The sequence below is a fragment of the Typopeltis vanoorti genome, chromosome 16, assembly GCF_054136105.1.
Source record: "Typopeltis vanoorti isolate ZY-2024b chromosome 16, IOZ_Tvanoo_1.0, whole genome shotgun sequence".
NCBI lineage: Eukaryota > Metazoa > Arthropoda > Arachnida > Uropygi > Thelyphonidae > Typopeltis > Typopeltis vanoorti.
This window is the reverse complement of record NC_143564.1, coordinates 103631347-103655690: the sequence shown is the minus strand read 5'-3', so window position 1 is coordinate 103655690 and position 24344 is coordinate 103631347. Positions and strand designations below refer to the sequence as shown.

General features: G+C 36.3%; 1 protein-coding gene across 1 annotated transcript in view; it reads left to right on the top strand.

Moving 5' to 3' along the window:
• The window catches only part of LOC150098231 (solute carrier family 12 member 2-like), a 279194-nt gene that overhangs the window by 30973 nt on the left and 223877 nt on the right, over positions 1-24344 (top strand). Inside the window, exons 3-5 of the mRNA XM_090406283.1 lie at positions 183-250; positions 345-420; positions 16606-16701. Coding sequence (XP_090262409.1) covers positions 183-250; positions 345-420; positions 16606-16701 — 240 coding nt within the window. The remainder of the gene's footprint in view (positions 1-182; positions 251-344; positions 421-16605; positions 16702-24344) is intronic.

Sequence of the window (24344 nt, the reverse complement as noted above, 5' to 3'; positions counted from 1 at the left end):
CTATAACCTTTTTAAGTATGCCCAACACAAGTGCCCTTCATTTTAACTTTTTTGGATTTTCAGGACAATTACCTGATAATATTTAAATTATATTTTTTACTCAAATAACCACTATAAATTAGTGCCATCAGAAAACTTATATAACTTTTTTTTTTTTCATCTCTATTCTCTTTAGCTATTAGAAGGAAATCAAGAAAAAGCTGTCCCTGCAAAAGTTGCTGTAAAATTTGGCTGGATTCAGGGTGTTCTGGTAAGCTGAATAGTGCTTGCTTCAATTTCTGAAAAAAAAAAATGTTTAAGTTTTTGACACTATGAGAATAATTATGCTTGTGTTTTTATTTCAGGTAAGATGCCTTCTCAATATTTGGGGAGTGATGTTGTTTCTTCGCCTCTCTTGGGTCGTGGGGCAATCAGGTATAGGTAAGTAATTATCACATATATATGACTGCTCAGTGACTGACAGAATGCTTACCCTTTCCTTAGTGAGGGAGTGGGTAAATATTCTGATTAGGGGAGGGGCAGTGGTGTAGCTAGTGCTTTTGCCCACCTGGGGTGATCCCTGAGTTTGCCGCCCCTCTCAATACACACCGAAAATACTACAAAAAGTCAAAATGACGTATAGGGAAATAAATTAAAACACTATGTTTATTTTTGAAGTAAAACTTTAATTTCAACATTCTAAAATGTTATTTTTCTTGCTTTTCTGTTAGCAAAATCGTCGATGCCATTGGCCAAATCTAGTTCATAATAATGTAGGTAATTCTTAATCTATTTTATTTAGAAAAACTCCTCTAACAACTAGCAACACTTACAGCAATTGTCAGGAAAATTCACAGTAGTATAGTATTACAATATTTGGATGTGAGTTCTCGAGACTGTATTTTAGGATTAAAATACAGTTTTAATTTTAATCAATCAAACAGTTTTAGTTATGAACTTTCCTGTGAAAGTTCAAAAAGGTTCAAAGTGCCGCCCAGGGCAGACTGCCCTCTCCGCCCCTCCATAGCTACACCTCTGTGGAGAGGTGGTGTATAGGATGCTAAACTTTTGCAAAGTCTGTTGTGCTCATATCAACAGGAGGGGTTATATGGTGGACACAGCCATATTTTTATTTAAGATATTAATACTTTTTCTAGGTGTTTTGTCATTTTATATAGTCAGGTCTGTTATTTAATAAATATGGTTTCCTTAATGCTTTTTAAATTCAAGCTCTGTTAGCGAGCCTCATATAGAAGTGAGTTGTCTTCATAACAACTCAGGTCTTCCCTTATAAAATACATAAACAAAACTAAGAATATGCAGTTATTATTAATCCTAGTCACCATAGAGCAGCGGTTCCCAACCTTTTTGACTCATGGAGCCCTTTTTAGAATCAATTTCTATGGCAGAGCCCCTTAGGTCCATACAATAAACTCGGTTCCTCCAATTTAATCATTACATCCAATTCAATCCAAATACATATTCGTTCATTACTTGTTATTCGAAATTTTTATTATTCATTATAGAAGACAATTCGTATTTAATTTTACTAACTAGAGTGCACTGTAGTGCAACAGTAGGCTTAAATTAAGACATAACTTAAAATAACATATAAACATTTAATGAGACACTTGTGTGGTTGCATTTTTTTGCACAGTTTTCTTATTTTAGGTTCAATTGATGATAATTGCAGGCGAATGTCTGGTTCTGCATTTAAACGGCTTCTGTATTTTGTTTTGGTACCTGTATAGATGGAGAATCCCGCTTCAGATATGTAGTTGAGAAAGGCAGCAATACTAATTTTGCTTTCTCAGACAAGATTTTGAATTCATCTTGTAAATGCAGCCAAAACTCCAGTAGATTTTGGTTTTGAAACGCAATTTTTAGTTTCCTGTGAGATGTCAAATCTATGAGGACCTCGTATTCCACTGAGTTTAAGCTGGGTGGTTTTTTTGTTTATGCTGAACACATTCAGTACCCATTTAAAGTCATCAAGAACCTTCTCTTGAGCTGTCGGAAAATAATGTTCAAACGAGTCTTTCAAAGCTTCGAGATGTGCCTGAATATTTTTCTGTATTTTTTCTTGAATCTTGATGTTATTTTCATTCAAGAAGCTTTTTGTAAGAGGGAAGCAATCGATATCTTCCTTTTTTCACCCATTCCAATCAATACATAAGTTCAGTGGCGCACTCAGGATTTAATCTTGGAGGTGGGCCGAGTTGAGTAGACGATTTGAGAATACACACTACGCATCGCATACGACCTATGACTGAGCATCTGCAATGATCGCTAATTCATAAGTAGTATAGAAATAGAAGACACGGTGCAACATAAATTTAAAAAAAAAAACGAATTTTAATTAGGAAAAGATTTTTGGAAATTTTTTTTGTGTTTTTTCCTTTTTTTTTGGAGGGAGCCAGGGCCCCCTCCCTGGGTGTGCCACTGCATAAGTTTCTCTTAAAAGAAGACACTTTGGCATTTGCATCAACCACTGTGGCAGTTTTTCCTTGCAATGATAGATTTATTTTTCGTTCATTTTGCTATAATGTCAGCCAAATGATGAAGACTGGGTGTCCAAACACCAGTTTGCACACCCAGTCTTCATCATTTAAAACCATCGCCAATAGAGCATTATGGTCCATCAAAAATGCTGCTACCTCTGCACGCAGTTCCATTAAACGTGTCAACGCTTTTCCTCGAGACACCCCACCTTACTTCAGTGTGCAGCAGGAGGGACTCATGGTGGCTTCCCATTTCTTCACACATTGGTTTGAAGAGCCTGCTTTTAAGTGGTCGCAATTTTATATAGTTTATTATTTTTATGGCATCATTCAACACTATCATAAGCTCAGAAGGCATTTTTCTCGAGGCTAGCGCATGTCTATGAAGAATGCAATGGCCGCTGCTACATTTCTTTGCCTTATCTTTAATTTTGGCAATGTCTCCAGTATTGTGACTCATCATTGCCTTTGCACTATCAGTGCATATATCTGCACAGTATTTCATTTGATGAGAAGAATTCATCCAAAAGATTAATTATTTCACCCCCTGATGTGTCAGTTAGTAGTAGTCTGCAAAGAAGAAGGTCCTCCTGATAGCTTTGTAAGTAAACATAATAAACAAATACCATTAAAACTGCCATCCTGGCGACGTCAGTCGATTCATCCATTTGTAGTGCACATTTGGTACACCTGATGTGACTGACAAGTGTCTCTTTTTATTTCATCAGCCATATTGCCGATTCGTCTATCGATGGTATTATTTGATAAAGGAATGTTGGAGACTAACTTAACAGCTTTTTCATCAAGCAAACATTTGACAATATCGATTGTACAAGGTTTAATAAGAGTCTCTGCAATGGTATGAGCTTCACCAGCTTGAGCTACATGGTTTATTAGGTAGGAAGCTTCCAGTACTTTTTTCATTATTGGTTTTAGCAAGTTTTGTTATAGTTTTCTGTGAAACCAAAATTTCGTTGCACTTCCTCTTGAAAAAACCAGACAGTTTATCTTTCAACTCAGGATGGTTTCCCTCGAAATGACGCCGCAGTTTAGCAGGAAACATGGAACTGTTGGTCAACACATTTCTGCAAATCGCACAGAGAAGCCGACCATCATTTGTTTTGTGAATCCCATATTCAAGTAATTTTCGTTTTTTATTGGGAGGTCTTTGCCCCACTTCTGTCGTGTTTTGCAAACAATTATTGAGGCGGCGCCGCAGATTTAGAAATGGTTTCTTTTCCGGAAAGCTCTTCTGACAAACAAATGCATTGCTTGGTTATCATCTTTTTTTGTCATTGGCTCATCTGGCGAAGTAATGGTTTGTTCTCCTTTTCAAATGTAACATCTTTTTTCTTCAAAGTACCTGTTTGAAGCCAGTGATCCATGCCTAAAAGAAAATCACATAGGAATATGAGAATAACAGACTTTATCTTTCATAACCCAAAACACAAAATTAAGTAAATAAAAATTTTATAACAAAATGCAAATACCTACCTACTTGAAAACCAATAAAAGTACCCGAGTCAATCAATAATGTAACGTTTTTCTACCAGAAATATATCTCAGTAGTTCGGGGTTCGAACGTACGAGTAGAACAAAACACAACACTTTATTAATGAACACTTACTAACTACACAACTAAACACTCACAAAGAGATCAAACGCACAGAAAACTCGCAGAAGAATCGCTAAGAAATCATAATGTTATTGCTATGAAAATTCACTGTAAAGTGACCTATTCTACTTTTTGTTTCTTATTCTTTAATTTCATTCAATTTTTATTTATTTTATTTTCCTGGACCTGGAGTGGCTACAGAGCCCTTAGGGAGCACAAGTTGGGAACCACTGCCATAGAGGCATAAGACTCATTGTGGGAGGTCCATCTTAGAAAATACAGTCTGTCTAACCCCTCCTCCAACTCCACCATTGTTTGCACTTGCACTATTCACTCAAGCAATCCATTCAATGCTCCTACTCTGCATTCAGAAAACTTATGTCTTACTTGCTACTCGCTTGCTTCTTGTCCTTGCTCTATCCCTTCTACTGTGTGAAAAATCTTCTCATTGTAAATTTTCTTTTGACAGCTTTAATTCAATGTATACAGGTCACAGCAATTATTATTGGGGACTTCAATTATGGGGAGATAGATTAGAGAGAGGAAAAGGGATATGGCAAGATTAAAGTGGAATTTATACAGTTACTAAGGAGACTAATTACCTAGGACAGCATATCATGGAGGGGACCAGGGGGTTTGAGAGTGCTAAATCTAGTAACAGCATTAGAAGATGTATCTTCTAATGCTATACTTTTACATGATCATTCTTCCATGGTCATTGCCAGCCTGGTTGGCCGAGTAGATAGCATATCTGCTCTCCAGTCAAAAGACTATGGGTTCGAATCCCACCGTGGGCATGGATGTTTGTGATTTTCTGTGAAATTACTAATGGTGGTGATGGTGGCCGGTAGGTGGCATTGGCATAGTTGAGGTTCATTGGTGTAGAGAAAGAGTTGTAGAGTAGGTGCCTTTCCTCGATGAGTCTTTGGACTCTCTGAAGGTGTCAGGTAGTAATAATAATTCTTCATACAGAGAGAATGATCATGCAGTTTATGAAAGGGTTTATGTTGAAATATAAAGCAGTTAATTGTGACAGACTTATGAGGAATCTTTGAGCAGTAGTATGGCTTGAGAAGCTACAAGGAAAGGTCACTTGCATGTGGGAAGTGTTCAGGGATTGTTTGAAAGAAGCAGTATCAGACAATCAGGAGGATACTCCAAGTGGGGGGGGGGGTTTGAGTGAATGAGTGGAGATATAAAGCAAGACATGTGGGGGCGAATATAAAGAAAAAGGTGATCACCATACTCACGAACAGTACAGAGTGAAGGCAAGAAGACAGAACTAGTATAGTAAGAAAGGCAAAATCAGATTATGAAAGAAAATTAGCTAATCAGGCCAAGTAAATCCAAAAGAGTTTTGTTATTATTATTATAATACCATCCATGGAAGTGGCAGACTCGATGGGAGGTTCATTCAACTGACAACATATTTATTATACTGAATCTTAAAATCCTAACTCTCTCTGCATTAATAACATGTTCCAGTAATGCATTCCATTCGCTCACAATTCCCCATGTAAAAAATCTGCTTCTCACATCCTTGTTTACCACTCTCTTACATAACTTGCAGGGATGGCCTCTGATTCTTCCCCTCCAACCTTCTACTCTTTTTATAATTGCTTCTGGATTAATCCAATAAAATCCCTTCACTGACTGAAACATCTCTATCATATTCCTCTTTTCCTCCTATCCACCAAACTCTGTACTCAGTAAGTACATTTTGAAGTAAGTACTTCCTCCTCATACTTAGTACAAGTAATAACAAGAGGAATGACTATGTAAGGATGACTTTAATGAATGCTGATAGTAGGAAGGTGACAAAAGCAAAAGAAATAGAGTTGCTGAGAGATCACTTTTCAAAGTGTTATCATCCATATGGAGATTTTGCAGTTACTGATGTGACTGATGTCAGAATTGAGGTAATGAACTGGAAGTACTCAGCATATTGAAAAATATCAGTGTGAATACAGAAATGGGATTGGATGGTGTGTTGGTCTGGGTGCCATGAGAATGTGCAGGAAAACTAGCCAGTCCTTGCGACAAAGGTGTTTAATCTAAGTCTCAGCTCTGGCAAGATTCCAATTGAGTGGACAGTGGGTAAGTTACTCACATTTTATAATAGAACAACAGCAGAATTATATAAGGGAAATGGTTACATCATAATACTTCTGAACTTTGCAAGAGCATTTGGCTGAATACTTTTTTACATTTACCTATTACTGAATGCATATTAGCATTTGACTGAAAACTATTACAAAAGCATGAGCAAATGGGAATGGATGGGTGATAGCTGACAGACAGCAAGAGAGTGGTAATATGGCAGAGTGGAAGGGGAATGAGAGTGACTGGTGGAGTGCCTCAGAGTTCTGCACTAAGGTCACTGCTCTTTAATTTCAGTATTAATGATATAAGGATTGATTTAAGGCAGAATATTCAGCTGTTTGCTGATGATGCAAAACTGGGGAGGGTAATAGTTAATAAAGGTGATGTAGATATCCTGCAGAATGATTTAAATAAATTGGCATTGTATCTAAAGGATAGGGTTGTCAATTTAATTTTTCAAAATATAATATTGTACCCTTCAGGTTGAAAATATTGCATGCTATGTATCACATTAATGGTACTGGATTGCAGAAAATTGATGAGGCTAGGGACCTTAAGGATAACAGTGGACAGGTAGTTGAATTTCAGATTGCAAAAGTTGGCAAAAATAGTTGATTACTTAGATGTTGAAAAACTAAAGATAGGAAAGTGCACAGATTTGGTCACCTAGGTTTCTTGGGGATCAGTTGGTGGAGAGGATCCAGAGACAAGTGACCATGCTTTCATAGTAAAGAATTTATGGAGACACAACACACATGTTAAAATAATTACTTTACTTAATATTAAGCAAGTAACAATTGAAGTTTCGACCTCTGTATTGAGATCATCATCAGGAACTATACATATGTACAATATACAAGCTGCATGCCGATGCACTATACAAAAGTAAAATTTTCGTTCATATCAAGTTTTGGTGCAGTGTTTTTGAACTTAGTGCCTTTCCAGTCAATTCTGTGGCATGCTTGCAGAGCATGGTCTGATAGACCTGTTTTACCATAGTGGATGTATTTAATGTGGTGTTTATTTTTTAACGGTATATATTAGAACACAGAAACTAAGTAAATAATTAATTTATCAACTTATTGCTGATATTTCGCTGGTGTTATAACCAGCATTTTCAGAGCACAAAAACACAGTTTGTCACAATACGCAAGACTATAACAACATGGTGTAATCAATGGACTAGTTAAACAAAATTATAGCAGCAACACAAAGACTAGAGTCCTGATTTTTGGTGCCCTCTATCTGGAAAAAAAAAAAAAAAAAAAAAAATTTTAGCTATCACATAAGACTAGAGTCCTAAAAAAAAAAAAAAAAAAAAAAAAAAAAAAAGTACTAGTTTTTTCTTAAGATGACTGTCTCCCAGATCTTAGGCAAATTAATACAGCCATATTTGTTGAGATTTGGAGTGTGTTTCAGGGCTTCTGTCACCCTGTCACCTCTAAGAACAATCTCTCCGACTTGTAAGAGCTTCTGTGTAGTACTTTTGTGTTTTTCCAGTTGATCCTGTGTGCAGGGGTATCCAGAGCATGGTCTGCTAGGCCCAACTTGCCATAGTGATAATTTCAGACGTATCTTTTGTGTTTGCTGATGCGGATGTTCATAGTTCTTCCTGTTTGACTGTAGTAGGCTTGATTACATGAGCAGGGTACTTGGTAGACTCCTGGTTGTGATAAAGGGGGAATGTTGTCCTTAGGTGAGCGGATAAGGGTTGCTAATTTGCTACATGGTCTGAATGTAGTGTGTATATTAAGAATTCTTGAAATCTTATCGGATGTGCCTTTAATGTATGGGATGGTGACTGTTTTGTTGTAGTTCTCTGTGGTGGATTGTGGGAAGGGTTTCTTAGGAGTGTTTAGTATTTTGTTTATCTTATGTGGATTATAGCCATTGGCCAAGAAGGTGTGGCGTAAGTGAGACAGTTCAGCAGCAAGAGCATTGTCATTGGAACAGATTGCTCTCGCTCTATGGGTTAGCGTTTTTAAAATGCCATATTGTTGGGAAGGATGATGGTGTGATTGTTTGTGTAAGTATTTCCCTGTATGTGTGGGTTTTCTAAAAACTGAAAATGATAAGGAACCATCTGGAATACGTGTGATAAGTGTATCCAGGAAGGGCAGACAGTTATTAGCTTCCAGTTCCATTGTAAAGTGGATTTTGGGATGTTGGCTATTTAAATGCGCTAAGAATGTTTCCAATGTCTCTGGGCCATGTGGCCAAATAGCAAGCACATCATCAACATAGCATAGCCAAAGTGTTGGTTTGAGAGTGGCTGTATTGATTGCTAGTTTTTCCAGGTGTTCCATGTAAAAGTTGGCTGGGGGGGGGGGGCATCCATGGCTGTCCCATCTATTTGTCTATATATTTTCCCTTTCCATGTGAAATATCCTGCATCTATTGTGAATTTGAATAGTTCAAATATATCAAGGGGGGAAGTGTGACTTCAATAGATTGAGGGTTTCTATTAGTGGTACATTTGTGAATAGTGAGGTGATATCAATGCTTACTATTAAGTCTGAGCTTTTTAGGGTAAGGTTGTAAGATGCTTTTTAGGGTAAGGTTGTAAGATGCTTTTTAGGTGGGCTGAATTTTTGACAAAGGAGGGAGAATTGTTTGTGAGAATGGCTAGTAGCTTCGCTAAATGTCTAGCCAGTTTGTATGTGGGACTATTTATCTGTCCACAATTGGGCCTAAGGGTGTACCTTGTTTGTGAATTTTTGGTGCTCCATAGATCCTAGGTGTTTTAACATGGAAGGGCTTGAGTTTGTTAACTGTGTCTTTGGGCCAGGATGTGACTTTTTTCAATAATTTTCGTGCCTTATTCTTTTGTGTGTTGGTGGGATTGCGATCTATAATTTTGTATGTTGACTGATCTTGTAACAGTGTGTGCATCTTGTTTTCATATGCTGTTGTGTCCATCACCACGGTAGCATTTCCTTTATGATAATCTGGCTGTTGTTCTGTAGCTCTTTTATAGCAATGATTTCCTTATGTGGGATATTATTTTTGGGAGGCTTGGACTTGATTAGGATGTTGGCCACATCTAAACGTATGTTGTTGGCTATTGTTGGAGGCAGGTCGTATATTCCTCATTCGATGGACGCCATTATTTTGACTTTTGGAACTTGTTTGGGAGTCACGGCAAAATTGTGCCCTCGACTTAAAGCACTAGCGGCTTCTCTGCTTAAGGTGAGAGACGATAAATTCATGACGATGAGGTCTTGTTGTAATTGCGGTCATTGTATAGTGTTGCGTTGTTGGAGATTTTCAAACTTATTTTGGTGCTGGTTTTTGACTCTGTTGAATTCTTTTTTAGCCGTTGCGTCAGTGATGTTATCTAGGATCTCCCAAAGTTCCGTATTCAGAATATTATAAAGTGATTCACGTAGTGCATTGATGGTTGAATTTGATTTTGCTAATTCCAGACGAGTGGCATTAATCTGTTCATGTAATAGTGCTACACTCGCTCGTTTATAAATGCGTTGGGCTTTGGCCGAGTGGAACTTGTTTTTGATTTTAAAACAGTTCGGTATTATATACCGTTAAAAAATAACCAACATGTTTGACAAACACATAAGTCTGTCCACATATTTAATGTGGTGTTTGTGTTCCTCTTTTCTGATTGAGATGCTGCTGTGTCGTGTTTCCCCTATGTAAGGTAGCTTACAGGTACAATGAATTTTGTAAACCCCTGGAAGGGCAAACATTGATTGCTACTTTCTTAATGTCAAGTAAAGTAATTATTCTAACGTGTGTTGTGTCTCATAAATTCTTCAGTATGAATGTTGATCACCGTGTAACCCTAAAAGAAAGTAACCAAGCTGGCAACAGGTCTGTGAAATGTGCTTCCTTGAAGAGGTTGAAAGTATATGGGTTGCAAGGTTCAGTTGATAGGTTGAAAAGATGGGACATGATAGAAATTTATAAGTTACTAACGAGGTTCTTTAAGGTTGACACACAAAAAAATTTTCCATACATTTATGTATTCATTTATCATAATGTATGGGTACAGACCAGGTTTAATTAAAAACAATCTTAAAGAATAGAATATATAAAATATACGAATAAACCATTACACATAGTGAGTCATCATTTGTATCATAAATTTATGTTCAAATTCATCAGCCACTCAGCTGCCTTCCTTGATATGCTTACTAGGCCTGATGGGGGTGCCAGTGAAGGCTTGTAAGCTGCATTCATGCATAATATGAGTCAATGTCTGAAATTGTTCCATAGTCATAAGCTGGAGATGGAATAATGTCCCAGCAGTACAAACATGCTCTGCTTCTACCTTGTCTGGTTCAAAGATAGTTAAGTATTTGCCAGGAGCAACAAGGAAGATCAAAGACAGGTGGTTAACTAGTTGGATCCTTTTTCAAACATGACAATAGTGAGAGAACTCGGAGTCATTCCTAGGAAATTGTGTAAGAGTGTGTTTAGTAAGTGTGGGTGTGAACTAGATCTTTTGCTCTGAGAGTGGTAGATGAGTGGAATGAATTGCCAGAGGTAGTTGTGAGTGCTCTGACAATAAATGAATTTAAGGAACTGTATGATAGGTATTGTGTGAATAATGGTTCTTTGATTAATCTTCTGACTCCATGGGGATACCATATAATAATAATACCAATAATAATCAGTTTATTTGAGATTGGTAAAGAAGCCCTCTTAAAGGAGGGGGAGGGAGTTTTTCCTACCAACCTCTAAGATATTCTTATAATCGTTATTTTTTTTCATGTTATATAATGTAATATGATAGTTACACAACATGTTTTACTAACTCATTCACACACACACACACACACACACACACACACAGAGAGAGAGAGAGAGAGAGAGACTGACTTTGAATCAGCATGCAAACTATTAATTGGATTAGATTTGAAGAAGTTGGCAATATGATTCAATTTTGCATATCATAGCATCACAGTGGAAGAAGTTTTTCAGATCATTCAGTCTTTTGAAATATGAACAGATGGTATTTGTTATGACACTGTTTCAAAAAAAAAAAAAAAAGCCTAATTTTTTCTAATGCCTATGTCTAATGCCTGATTTTCCCTTATACGTTAGGTACAATGGTCTCTCATAGGCTTTGTAGAAACCCAAATAATGGTATCATAAGGCATATGTTAATCCCATATACAGTCTGCTGTGTCTATCACCTGTGTGTATTCTCTGACCACTCTGAAAACTGGAGTTTCTGGGAGAAATAAAACCTGTCGCCTGTTTGAAAATTCAGTGAAACAGCAGTGTAAAAAAACTACCTAGTTTATTTTTGTTCTTTCATGTTTTTGCTAGTCGATAAGCCTTTCTATATGATTTCAAGACACTAATAAGTAAGCAAAGCCTTCTGCTAAGAGAGAGAAAAATCATCCATCACCTAAAGCAGATGAATATAAAGCATCACCTATATACCAATTTTACATACTTATATAAATATATATAATTCTGTGACACACACATAAATATAGAAAACTCGTTTTGAGAAAATCTGGATATTATAAGTAGCAAAATGCTCTTTAATAAATGCATATTTGGTATAGAAAACCTCTGTAGCTCATTCAGTAAAGATAGTGCTCTTTTAGTTGTAAAGATCTAAGTTCAAATCCCATCCAGAATGCATGGAGTCTTTATAAGCCCTTTATATCTGAGGATTCTTCTCTTCACCGTGCTGCACTGATTTCAAGATTTAACCGATCTCTGATGCTCAGATTCATTTTTTTCTCTGTCCAAGGAACATGAAACATCCTTCTCCAGACCCACAATTCAAAAGCATTGATCTTCTCCTTAATTACTTTGTTCAGTATTTAAGACTCAGCCATGAAGAACCCCAGAGAAGACCAATAATCACCAGTCTGAATTTTGTGTTGATATTTTTCTATTCCAAAGCTTAGTGAGCTGAGTCATTGCTGATCTTCCCACTGTAATCTGTCTTCTTATTCCATGACTCCCATTGGCAGAGAGAGCAATAGTCCAGATTGATAAACTGATAAATTTTATCTCTGTTAGTAAGCAGTCCCAAAGTATTTCCATTATGATTCTCATCCAGGCTCATCAAACTGTCCTAATGGAGAGGTGTATATACCTTGTTGGTTGTATATACCAACAAGGTCTGACCATTCAATCCACTCAGAGGATCAATAAAGTGGCCAGTGAGAGAGAGAGCGCTCACTGGAGTTCTTATTAATTATATATCTACATAGCCAGTGCTAAATAAGTGCTTATTTGACATACCTCTGAGTCGGAAGAAAAAGCAGAGAAACCAGTCACCCAAAAGACAGTTTTACAGCCACATGAACTAAGGAATTGCTGGAGTCTGATTTGCAGGACATTCGAGACAGAGACTATTCTAGTAATGATTTTGAAAGTAAATATGATGATTTTGATACTTCTGAACATGAGGTACCTGTTCTGTGTAATGTTCCTGATGATTGTCAGTTGACCAAGTGAACTGACAAAAAAAAAAAAAAAAAAGATAAGGAATTGCCAAAGTATACTAAAACAGTTTACTGGTGTGAATCATGTGAGATGCTCCTGAGCATTGAGAACCGATTTCAGGTTTATCATGCCAAAGTTGAATTCTGGCAGTAAATCACCGAACTAACCATTAATGATGATATGCTGTGAGAAATGTAGTGAATAAGTAAACTTCACTGTTTTGTGTTTATATTTTTGGATGTCATCTGCTAATATTTTTTAAATTTTCAAATTAAAATAAATATTTTATGTTTATATAATTAATTTGCAAGGGCATGATCAGATCACTGACAGACAGATACAAAGTATTATCTGATGAAGTAAAATCCAGGAAAATGAGGGTGACTAGTGGAGTGCCTCAGGACTCTGTACTTGAACCACCATTGTTTAATTTGTATTTTAATGATATATAGGGAATGATTTGAAAGTGTTTTCAGTTGTGATGAAAAACTAGAGAAGGCCGTAATTAATAAAGGTGATGTAGAAATCCCACAGAATGATTTACTGTAAATAATAATTATTAGTAGTAGTATTCAGGATCTCCAGGAATTCCAAGTGTTGGAAAGATAAGACTCATTGTGGAAGCCAATCTTAAAGAACACAGAATACACAAAACAGTCTTAAACAACACAGTCTGTCATACCATTCCTTAAACTCATTCACTGTTCATGTTCTTATCACCCTATTAGGCAAGGCATTCCATGGTCTAACTACCCTCCATGCAGAAAAGCCACTCCTCATGCTCTTACTCACCACCTTCAATCATAGCATCTATAAATAAATTGGTAATATGGACAAAGGATAATGGTTGTCAATTTAATGTAGCAAAATATAAGGTTAGGCACTTTGGAATGAAGAGATTACTAGGGATTTGGGGAAGTAGTTGGCAAAATGGCAGACAATTGCCAAAATAGCCCAAAGAATTATTTGGATGATGACCACATTGCCAAGTACAGATAAAGGAGATTGTTATCCCTCTTCAAAAGTCAATGAATAGGATTGAGGATTGTGTGTTGATTACTGTTCACAGGTTTGATCACTTAGATTTCTTGAGGATGTGGAGAGGAGATGGGTGACATGTCTGTGGAATGCTCCCTGTGAGGACAGCTTAAAGGTGTGTGTGGGTTGCAGAGGTTAGTTGAAAAGGCAGAATGGAGAGGATATGACAGAAACTTAAGTTCTAATAAGATTGATATAAAAGAAATTTTCATGATGAGCAGGAAGTTGTGTAAGGGTGTGGTGACTAGATTTTTTGCCTGGAGAGTTGTGAATGACTGAATGGATTGCCAGGGGTAGTTGTCAGTGCTCTAATAGTGAATGAGTTTAACAAAAGGTATGATAGGTATTGTGTGAATAATGATTAGTTTGGACCTCCTACCATCAGTCTTCATTCTCTATGGAAATGCCCATAATAATACATAGGCTACCTGTATATACAACCTTTGAAGTGCCTTGGGATTTTAGTTTTTTTTTTATTACAAATTGAATTATTTTGCAATTGCTTGATTTGTAGTGCCTTGTGTTTTTGTGTTCTTAGTATGCTGAGGTGTTATCAACAAGTATTGGTAACTTACGAAATTAACTAGTTTTGTTTTTTCATACATGCTGTGCGTTAATAACTTTTTGAAACAGGTCATGAGATGTGGTATAAAAATGTTCTGTAAAGGTAGCTTTTTTTTTTTTTTTAAATCTAACCCTTAATCCTCATGCGGTACTAATGTGCTATGTTTCTAAACTTTTATTTCTATATTCAGGGGCTGCTCATGCATAGGCACTGCGGAACTTCAGCACCCCCAATTATTCTCGATATTATTATTCAGGCCTCCATGGAGTCAAAAGACTCATCGTGGGAGGTCCTTTCTAAGAAACACGTCTATCAAGAATCATCGAGGGAGGTCTCTCCTAAGAAACACGAAGTCTATCATACAATCCCTTAAATGCATTGACTGTTCTCGATCTCGCCACTCCATCAGGCAATGCATTCCATTGTTCAACCATCCTCCACACGCAAAGAAACCACTCCTCACCCTCTCTCCCACAGCCTCCCTTCATAACTTCCAGGGATGGCCCCTTGTCATGACTCCTTCCCGCTGTTCAACGAAGAAAAGGAACTCCCCAGTTTCAACCTTGTAACCACCTCTCAACAGTTTAAAAGTCTCTATCATATCGCCTCTCCTTCTTCTATCCACCAAACTCTACAGTCCACTCTCTCAGCCGATCCTCATAACTAACATTGTACAGTCCTGACACCATCTTTGTTATCCGCCTTTGTACCCTTTCCACAGTTAATTTACCCCTTCAAATCCTGGGGATCAGATCTGAGAACAATAGTCTAAGTGTGGTCTGATCAGAGCCTTATACAATGGAATGATAACCATTTTATCTCTGCAGGTCAGTGTCCTTCTCAGTATTGCAGCAATTCTCTGTGTTACCTTCACTACCTTTGCAATATGTTCCCTAATTTTCAGTTCTCTATCAATCATCAACCCCAGATCTCATGTCTCCCCTACTTCCTCCAGTTCAGCTCCTCCCATAGAGTATGCAGCATCCCATCAATGTGTCCCAAACCTCAAGACCTTACATTTTGCTGCATTAAACCGACACCTCCCATTCATTTGCCCATCTGTCTAACTTATTCAAATCCTCTTGCAGGGCTACCACATCTGCACTATTACTAATAATCTTTCCCAACTTTGCATCATCCACAAACAACTGAATATCCCCTTGTAATCCACGGACAATGTCATTGATATAAAGGTTAAACAATATAGGTACCAGCACTGAGCCCTGTGGAACACCGCTTGTAACCTTCTGCCTCTTTGATAATATTTGATTAGATTTGATTTGATAATAATATGATATATTTGATATATAAATATGTTTATTATATTTGCTTGTAATATTTAATTTTACCATCAACAATCCTATACAATTCTCTTATTTTGTATAAAAAATAATAAAAATCCATCTTATAGCACTTAGGAGGGCAAAGGACGCTAGCAGCACTGTGTTTACAGTCTCATATTGCTACGCATGCAAGCATATACACGTCATAGTGAGTACGAGATGTTGGCATAATGCGGCACTGTTTGTCGCGCAGTTCCACTGTTGTTTTTATGCAGTTTGTGCCAGTAGTAGAGTGTTCATAGTGCTTATCATTTTTACTCCGTCTCTTAAAATATTTGAACATTACAATTAAAGACATAACATTTTTTATAGTTTTTATTTTAGAACATTATTGGGGTTATGATAATGGATTTTATTTTTAAGTAATTTTGAATTATACTAAATTGTATAATTTTATCTATAATAAACAATATTTTTTCATGAAACAAAACAAGAAGAATATATTTTATTTTAAAGTAATTTTGAATTATACCAAACTGTATAATGTTTAATAAATTTAGTTTAATCCTTTATCCAAGTGTGAGCAAACAAAGTTTGCGCCTGAAAGTATCTTCAGGACTGGGTTAAGGTGATACAACACCAGGGCAACTCGTTGCAAAGGTGGAGCAAGCTACCAACACTCCTATCCTAGTATCTCCTATAATGCAAAACACATCTCCTTGCGGATATGTCTAATGTTATGCATTAAGGGAAGGGCCACAACCCAGACCGGTTTCGACCTTTATTGAGGTCTCTTCAGTGGGAGCCAGGCCCAAGTCGAGATAACAGGCAGAAGCATTAGCAGGTGTATAATGTTATCGATAATAAACAATATATTTTGATGTTTAATTTTTTTTAATTTTTACCATAATTTTGATATTTTATCCAAACACATATACACTGTACTTACAGTGTGTATGTATATTTCGAAAGTTGTAGCACCCACACGATTTCAAGCCACAAGCCGCCACTGTGTATATTATCATGAAAAAAAAAAAAATCCTTAACATTTTCAAAAATCCTTTTTTTTTTGTTTTTTTTTTTTAGGTTTGGCATGTGTAATAATATTATTGGCCACTCTAGTTACGACATTGACAACATTATCAATGTCAGCTATATGTACCAATGGAGAAGTGAAAGGTGGTAAGTTTTACTTTTTAGGTCTTGAAAATAAAGTGTATGTGAGGAATAGTTGTGTATTCATAAAGTAGTGAATTTGTCATTAGAAAAACACAAATCATGGACTAATCAATTATTTTAAATTATTCTAATCATTTGCTTTCCCTTTCTATATTTTACATTTAAAATATCATTTACAAACTTCTGTTTTCTTATCTTGATAATATAAATTATATTATTGTAGTCATACTTTGTTTATTGTATAATTTTTTTTTTATAGTACTGAAGCTGCAGGTATAAACATACATGTACTGCTTCTTTATAATTTCATTAATTTTTTTCAGATACAATAAGAGCATCCATATAAATAAAGGAATAAAATCAGTTTTCATTATTTTCATAGATTGATTTGAGTTCGTTTTCTCTGTTGCAGTCCATGGGAGTAACTTCTCTTTGTATGCATTTTTTATACTATACTGCTGCACAGGTAATGATGATGCCCTTCAGCTGGTCACAACACAAGAAACTTTTTTGTTGTTGTTTTTTATAAAGACATTTCAACTGAAGGGGAATTAGCCAGTCTAATATGAATGTGGCAAGGGTTCTCCTGTTATCTTCATTTTTCTTGTATAACATATAAACTAATCAGATTAGAGAGCACATGCAATTTTCAGAAATGGTCATCTCCTCATAGTCTTAGATTGCATTGATTTAATTTAAGTAACTTCACCTATAAATATGTTATATGGGTTTTCAATCAAATATATTTCTTCATAATTGAAAGAAGCTGTTTCAAAACTTAGGTAAGAAACATTCTCTGAAGGATTTTATTGAGACATGGATACACATGTTAGCACTTTTCACATAGGCCATGTGTTAACACAGACAGGTGTTCATAGACGGCACCCCACCTAGTTAGTACTCTAATCTTTCATTCACATGTTTCAGCTAATTTTGTGCTGCTTTTTTTTTTTGTGTGTGTGTGTGTGTGTGTTACAAGTCTCATTTTGTACTCCTTGATGATGTCTTTGTAATCCTGATGTGGTACTAATAACTGAAATATTGGAAGCATTAAATACTATTTTTAATCATTTCCTAGTGCTGTTTCACTCCATTAACCGTTTATCATGAACTTGTTACATAGTGTCCAACTATGCTCTGCATTGTCCCACTTTATCAAAAAATTAAGTAAGAAATACCCATTTGAAAGACCTTATTCTGACATAAGGTCTTTCAAATGGGTATTTGAAAGAAATTATGTTAGAATATATAACACCAAACATATTCTGACATAAGGTCAGAATATATAACACCAAAGATATATATAGATATATATAACACCAAACTCGCCTTTGGTATGCATTACTTTTCCGCATAGTAGCCAACTCTGCTTACGCATTATCTTATTCTGGCTACAGGGCATCTATCCTGACTTTAAAAAAAATTGTGTCAAGTATCTAACTAGGTAATGGTAATATATGATATAACCATAGGTTACAAATTGAATTTCAACATGTGTTACTGAGTGGTCTATAGACTTGGTAGAGGGTTAGAACTGTATGTGTGTATTTTTGACTTGATGTTATCACATGGCATGATTCATGCATTGACCCAGGCTTTTTTAATAAATGACCACTTGTCTAGTTTTGTTTCAGTAACACACAGCATTCGCATGGTCTCCCAGTTAAGAAACTCAACAAGATGCACATTCTTTCGGTGGATAGAAAGAGAGGTGATATTATCGAGACTTTTAAACTGTTGAGAGGCAGTTACAGGGTGGACATTGGGAAGTTTTCACTTGGTGGAACGGCAGGAAGGAGCAAGGACAAGGTGCCATCCCTGGAAGTTACAAAAGGAAGCTGTGAGCAAGAGGGTGAGGAGTGGTTTCTTTGCATGGAGGGTGGTTGAACTGTGGAATGCATTGCCTGAGAGAGTGGTTAGAGCAAAAACGGTCAATGAGTTCAAGGAATGGTATGATAGACTTTGTGTTTCTTAAGAAGGACCTCCCGCGATGAGTCTCTTGACTCCATGGAGGCCTGAATCAGTAATAGTGAGATGTGGCAGTCCTGCAGGAGGATTTGAATAAACTAGACAGATGGGCAAATGAGTGGGGTGTATCAGTTTAATGCAGCAAAATGTGAAGTCTTGAAGTTTGGGATCCATCAATGGGAGGATGCATACTTGATTGAAGGAGCTATACTGGAGGAAGTAGGGGGAGACAAGAGATCTGGGGGTAATGATTGATAGAAAACTGAAATTCAAGGAGCATATTGAAAAGGTGGTGAAGGTAACCCAGTGGATTGGTGCAATACTGAGGACGCTGACCAGCAGAGATAAGAGTTATCATTTCATTGTATAAGACTCTGATCAGACCACACTTAGACTATGGTTCTCAAATTTGGTCCTCAGGATTTGAAGGGGATAAATTGACTGTGGAAAAGGTACAGAGGCAGATAACAAAGACAGTTTTAGAACTGTACAATGTTAATTACGAGGATCGACTAAGGGAATGTGGATTGCAGAGATTTGGTGGATAGAAGTAGAGGTGATATGATTGAGACTTTTGACTGTTGAGAGGGTTTCAGGTGGACATTGGGAAGTTCTTTCACTTGGTGGAATGGTGGGAAGGAGCAATGACAAGGGGGGCCATCCCTAGAAGTTATGAAAGGAAGCTGTGAGCAAGAGGGTGAGGAGTGGTTTCTTTACATGGAGGGTGGTTGAACCGTGGAATGCATTGCCTGAGAGAGTGGTTAGAACAAGAATGGTCAAGGAGTGATATGATACATTGTGTTTCCGAAGAAGGACCTCCTGCAATGAGTCTCTTGACTCCATGGAGGCCTGAATAATAATAATTCAATTATAATCCTAAAACACTACCCATGTTTGTGTTGCTCTGAATTTTTTTTTTCTTTTTAGTGTCTATAACCAAATTAAATAATTGCTCTGACAAACTTTTGTATGACAAATTTAGTAGCAATAAATGGAAACTATGAAAATAGGTAGGAAAATAGATATCAGTTACATGTTCAGTAGTAAACCTAGAGAATTAAGGTGGGGAGGGGGTTGTTCAGAGGTTTTTACAGTGTATTTGGTATCTTTATAGGATGTTACATGTAAGACAGGATTGTTGAAATTGGAGACCAAACAAACACTTTATACTCCAGTAAGGAAGGTTGTGGTGGTATTTTGCCAGCTAATGACTTTTATTCACTGCCTAGAAGTGTAGTTGAAGTTTGTGTCAATATTTAAGATTCACTAGTCCCATTTATGAGAACATCAGCCCAAAATTTTCACATTATGGAATGTTGAGGTTTGCTTAGTCAGTAAATGCTGTATGTCAGATATCATTAACCCATTTTTGGTTTCTACAAGTGATCAAATTGTCTCCTCATCTTTAATGTGAATCTTAGCCTACCCAAGAAAAATTATTAACTTGTGTCATATTTAACTTATGAGTGGGCTGAGGATTAGATAATCTGACTGCTTACAGTCTCTTAGTTGGAGAACAGGTACGATATCGATTTAGACCAAACTTGCATGGGAAGCTGATGCATTGATTAAAGCTTACTTGTTTGATTTCTGATCTGGTTGATATACCTGCTCTCCAATGAACAGGCAATGGGCTTGAATCTCCACCATGTACCTGGATGTTTGTGGTTGTCTTTAGATGGGAGATGAATTTCATCATTTAGTGTGAAACCACTGCCCTGTTTATCTGAGGCCTACAATGGATGGAAAGGTTTATGTTTGGTCTGTAGAATGGGATTCCTTCTAGAAGTTTAATAAATTTTAATACCTTAGTAATATGGTAGTACCTTAGTACTACCATAGCCTACCCATTGTAAGCTGTTTGTACTACATGGTGCTACTCATGTATTATAGGTTTACAACTTTTTATGGATGGGGTTACCTGAAAAAAAAATGTGTATGTGTGTGTGTATGTATATATATATATATATATGATTAGTACTATTAACTTGGGGTTGGGATATGTTCATTTTTCTAAATTAACTGACTTAAAACCCGAGAATTATAACACAATGACATTTATTTGAAAAAACGCAACATGTTTCATCAAGATTGACTTCATCAGGCGATAAGAACATAGAAAGATATTAAAAGACACTGAAATTAACATTGACACACTCTAAAGCTATACAATTATAAAGCCATAATATTCGACTGTAAATTACAGTTATTATGAGCTTGAACTACAGTCCAAGTTAAAGTTCTATTGTTGTACACCTGTGCGTGTGTGGAATCACGCGATCTCCAGTATCTAATAGTAGAGTTGAAATTTTTCAATAAACACGAACAACGAAAGCCACCAACATGAAATAAATTGGACATCAACTTCAAACCTACACATCTGCCATGATGAGGTAGAGCGCTGCATTGTCGAGTCAAAGGAAATCACCTTGGACCCTTTTCACATGAATAACAATCTTAGCTATAATTTGCCTGACTCTTTCAACTCTACTATTAGATACTGCAGATCACGTGATTCCACACATGCACAGATGTACAACAATAGAACTTTAACTCGGACTGTAGTTCAAGCTCATAATAACTGTAATTTACAGTCGAATATTATGGCTTTATAATTGTATAGCTTTAGAGTGTGTCAATGTTAATTTCAGTGTCTTTTAATATCTTTCTATGTTCTTATCGCCTGATGAAGTCGTTCTTGACGAAACATGTTGCGTTTTTTCAAATAAATGTCATTGTGTTATAATTCTCGGGTTTTAAGTCAGTTAATTTAGAAAAATGAATATATATATATATATATATATATATATATATATATATATATATATATATATTATCAAAAGATGTTTAATTAATTGCTTATATTTCACTGAATTTCAAATCATCATCATCAGAGCACAACACAGCTTGGTATATATACGTGACAGTGAGTAAGTGAAACAATACAATTGTAGTGGAAAAAAATCTAATACACAGGAACACAACATCACCATTTCTGTTCCCTGTGTCATAGGTATATCAGAAAAGATAGCCAAAGTACCAATGAAACATGGCCTTCGCACCACGTTCAAGCCTCATATTAATCTAGCAACTCTGATCTGCTCACCTAAGGATAAACTTCACTCTCTAGCACACCCTGGAGTGTATGAAGTTCCCTGTGACTTGGCCTACTATGGGCAAACAGGAAGATCAGTTAACATCCGCCTGGAAGAACATAAAAAATACATTCGCTACTATTATTATGCCAATAATAATAGTAGCGAATGGAACGGGACTGGCTGACCATGCTTTGGACACCCCTTCACACAGGATTAGATGAAAGAAAATGAATGTGCTATTTAGAAGTTGTTACAGATCCAAAAGATTATTTTTTGAGTCAGCCATGGCTATGACAAATTCTCCTAACCTGAACAAATATGGTTGCATTAATTTGCCAAAAATTTGGGAGACTGTTATCTTAAGAGCAATTCCCACATAGCTGTAATTTTTTTTTTTTTTTACAACATTAGAGGGCACCAAAATAGGACTTTTTAGATCTTTTGTCCATTACAATTGTATTGTTTCACTTACTCACTGTCACATATTCAAGCTGTGTTGTGCTCTGATGATGCTGATTTGAAATTCAGAGAAATATAAGCAGTTAATTATTATTATTCAGGTCTCCATGGAGTCAAAAGACTCATAGCGGGAGGTCCTTCCTAAGAAAACAAAGTCTATCAAGACTCATCGAGGGGAGGTCCCCCCTAAAAAACACAGTCTATCATACCACTCCTTGAACTCATTGACTGTTCTTGCTCTCACCACTCCATCAGGCAATGCATTCCATGGTTCAACCACCCTCCATGCAGAGAAACCACTCCTCACCCTCTTGCTCACAGTTTCCTTTCGTAACTTACAGGGATGGCCTCGTGTCATCACTCCTTCCCACTGTTCAACCAAGCGAAAGAACTCCCCAGTGTCAACCCTGTAACCACCTCTCAACAAAAGGCAATGAAAAGTAACTGTATCTTGGCACACCCACCGTCTACACTACTTCATCCTCCATTTATAAACTACGTTGCTATGCACCATACTGTCTATCTTTTGATAAAATAGTTTGTTCGGTGTTGTTAATAGCATTAAAAATAAGTCATGAATAACCATCAACACCTAAGCTTATCTGATAGAACTAAAATGATATTAAAGCAACTGATATAACACAAGAAAGAAATAGAACAAATTATTACAATTTGGTGAAACATGAGGCTTAAAGGGTTTTAAGTTATGTTCTTTCATGTGTTTATATCAGTTGCTGTAATATAATTTTTGTGCTAGGTGTTTATCAGAACTTTTCAGCTCCCCCCTCATATCTTTCATAGTCAAGGCTCACTTCATTCCTTTTGAAATTTGTGGTAGGCCCATCTGTACTATAGACCTATGATTCCTTGATTTTAAGTGTTTAACATTACTGCAGCATTTAACCTATAGTAATGGTTTTCACTCTAATGCAAAAGATTTGGTTCTTATTAACATGAATGGTAATGGTTTCAGTAGGTGATTTCTTGCTCTTCCAGCACTTTGTGTAATATTTTCTTTTCATATATCTTATAGGCTCTCTCAGTAACTTAAGAATGAGCAATATCATTTATTTTATCTTCCTGGCACCTCTGAAATGTATTCAGAAGCAAAGGCAACTTTCATTCAAAACACCCAGTTTTACATTCTAGGATGTGACTAACCTTTTAAGATCTTTTAAACTGAATGTAAGTTAACTGGCCTGCTATTATTATTATATAACCCTCATGAAGGCAAGAATTCATTGGAGTTCTACCCTAGGTCTGCAAAAATCATTTATCTCTCTGCATGCTTTTGACTTTCTCAGATAATTCATTCTGCACACTCATCACTCTATATGCAAAAAAAAAAAAAAAAAACTTTCTCACTTCCTTATACAACTTTCAGGTCTGGACCTTTGTTTTTATCCTATTCTGGAGAAAATCTCCCCAGTGTTTTGGTTAGCATTTCTCTAAAACATGATCTCAGTCATATCATACCACTTCCTCTTTAATTTCCACAACCTCTCCTCAGTATGCCTTTGGTGTTTTGTTAAATTTCTTCATTCCTTTGAAATTTGAGTGACTATTGCACACAGTAGTTCAGATCTGGCCTGATCAAAGAGACACTGTGCATTAGAATTGCTATAGCCTTTATTTACTGATCAGCATCCTTTTCATCATTGTAGCAGTCAATGGGAAATTGAATGGCTATCCAATGTCTGGATAGTTGCAATAATAAGAACACCAATTGATAGAGGTATAGTGAATAAAATATACAGTTTTTCATATTGGAATCTCAAAAAATAAAGTAAGATGGAATGAAAGAAGAGAATGAGAAGTTGGTGTGATAAATTTGAAGCTGAAATGCATATGAATATTGACTAGCTCTTGTTTTTTCATAACTGAAAGAATGTGGAATAATGTCCTTGAAAATACCTATAAAATGACATAATGAGAAAGCGGAGGAGTTTTTAAGATAGAGAGATTATCTATTAAGGAGTTTCTATTTTTGGGAATTATGCACTTCTGGTTAGCATCGCACATTCATAGAGAGGTTTTTTTTGTGCACCATCTCAAATATAAAAACAGTATCTATATTCTCAGGCAAATTTAACAGCTTTGAACTGTTAGGAGTTGTGCAGG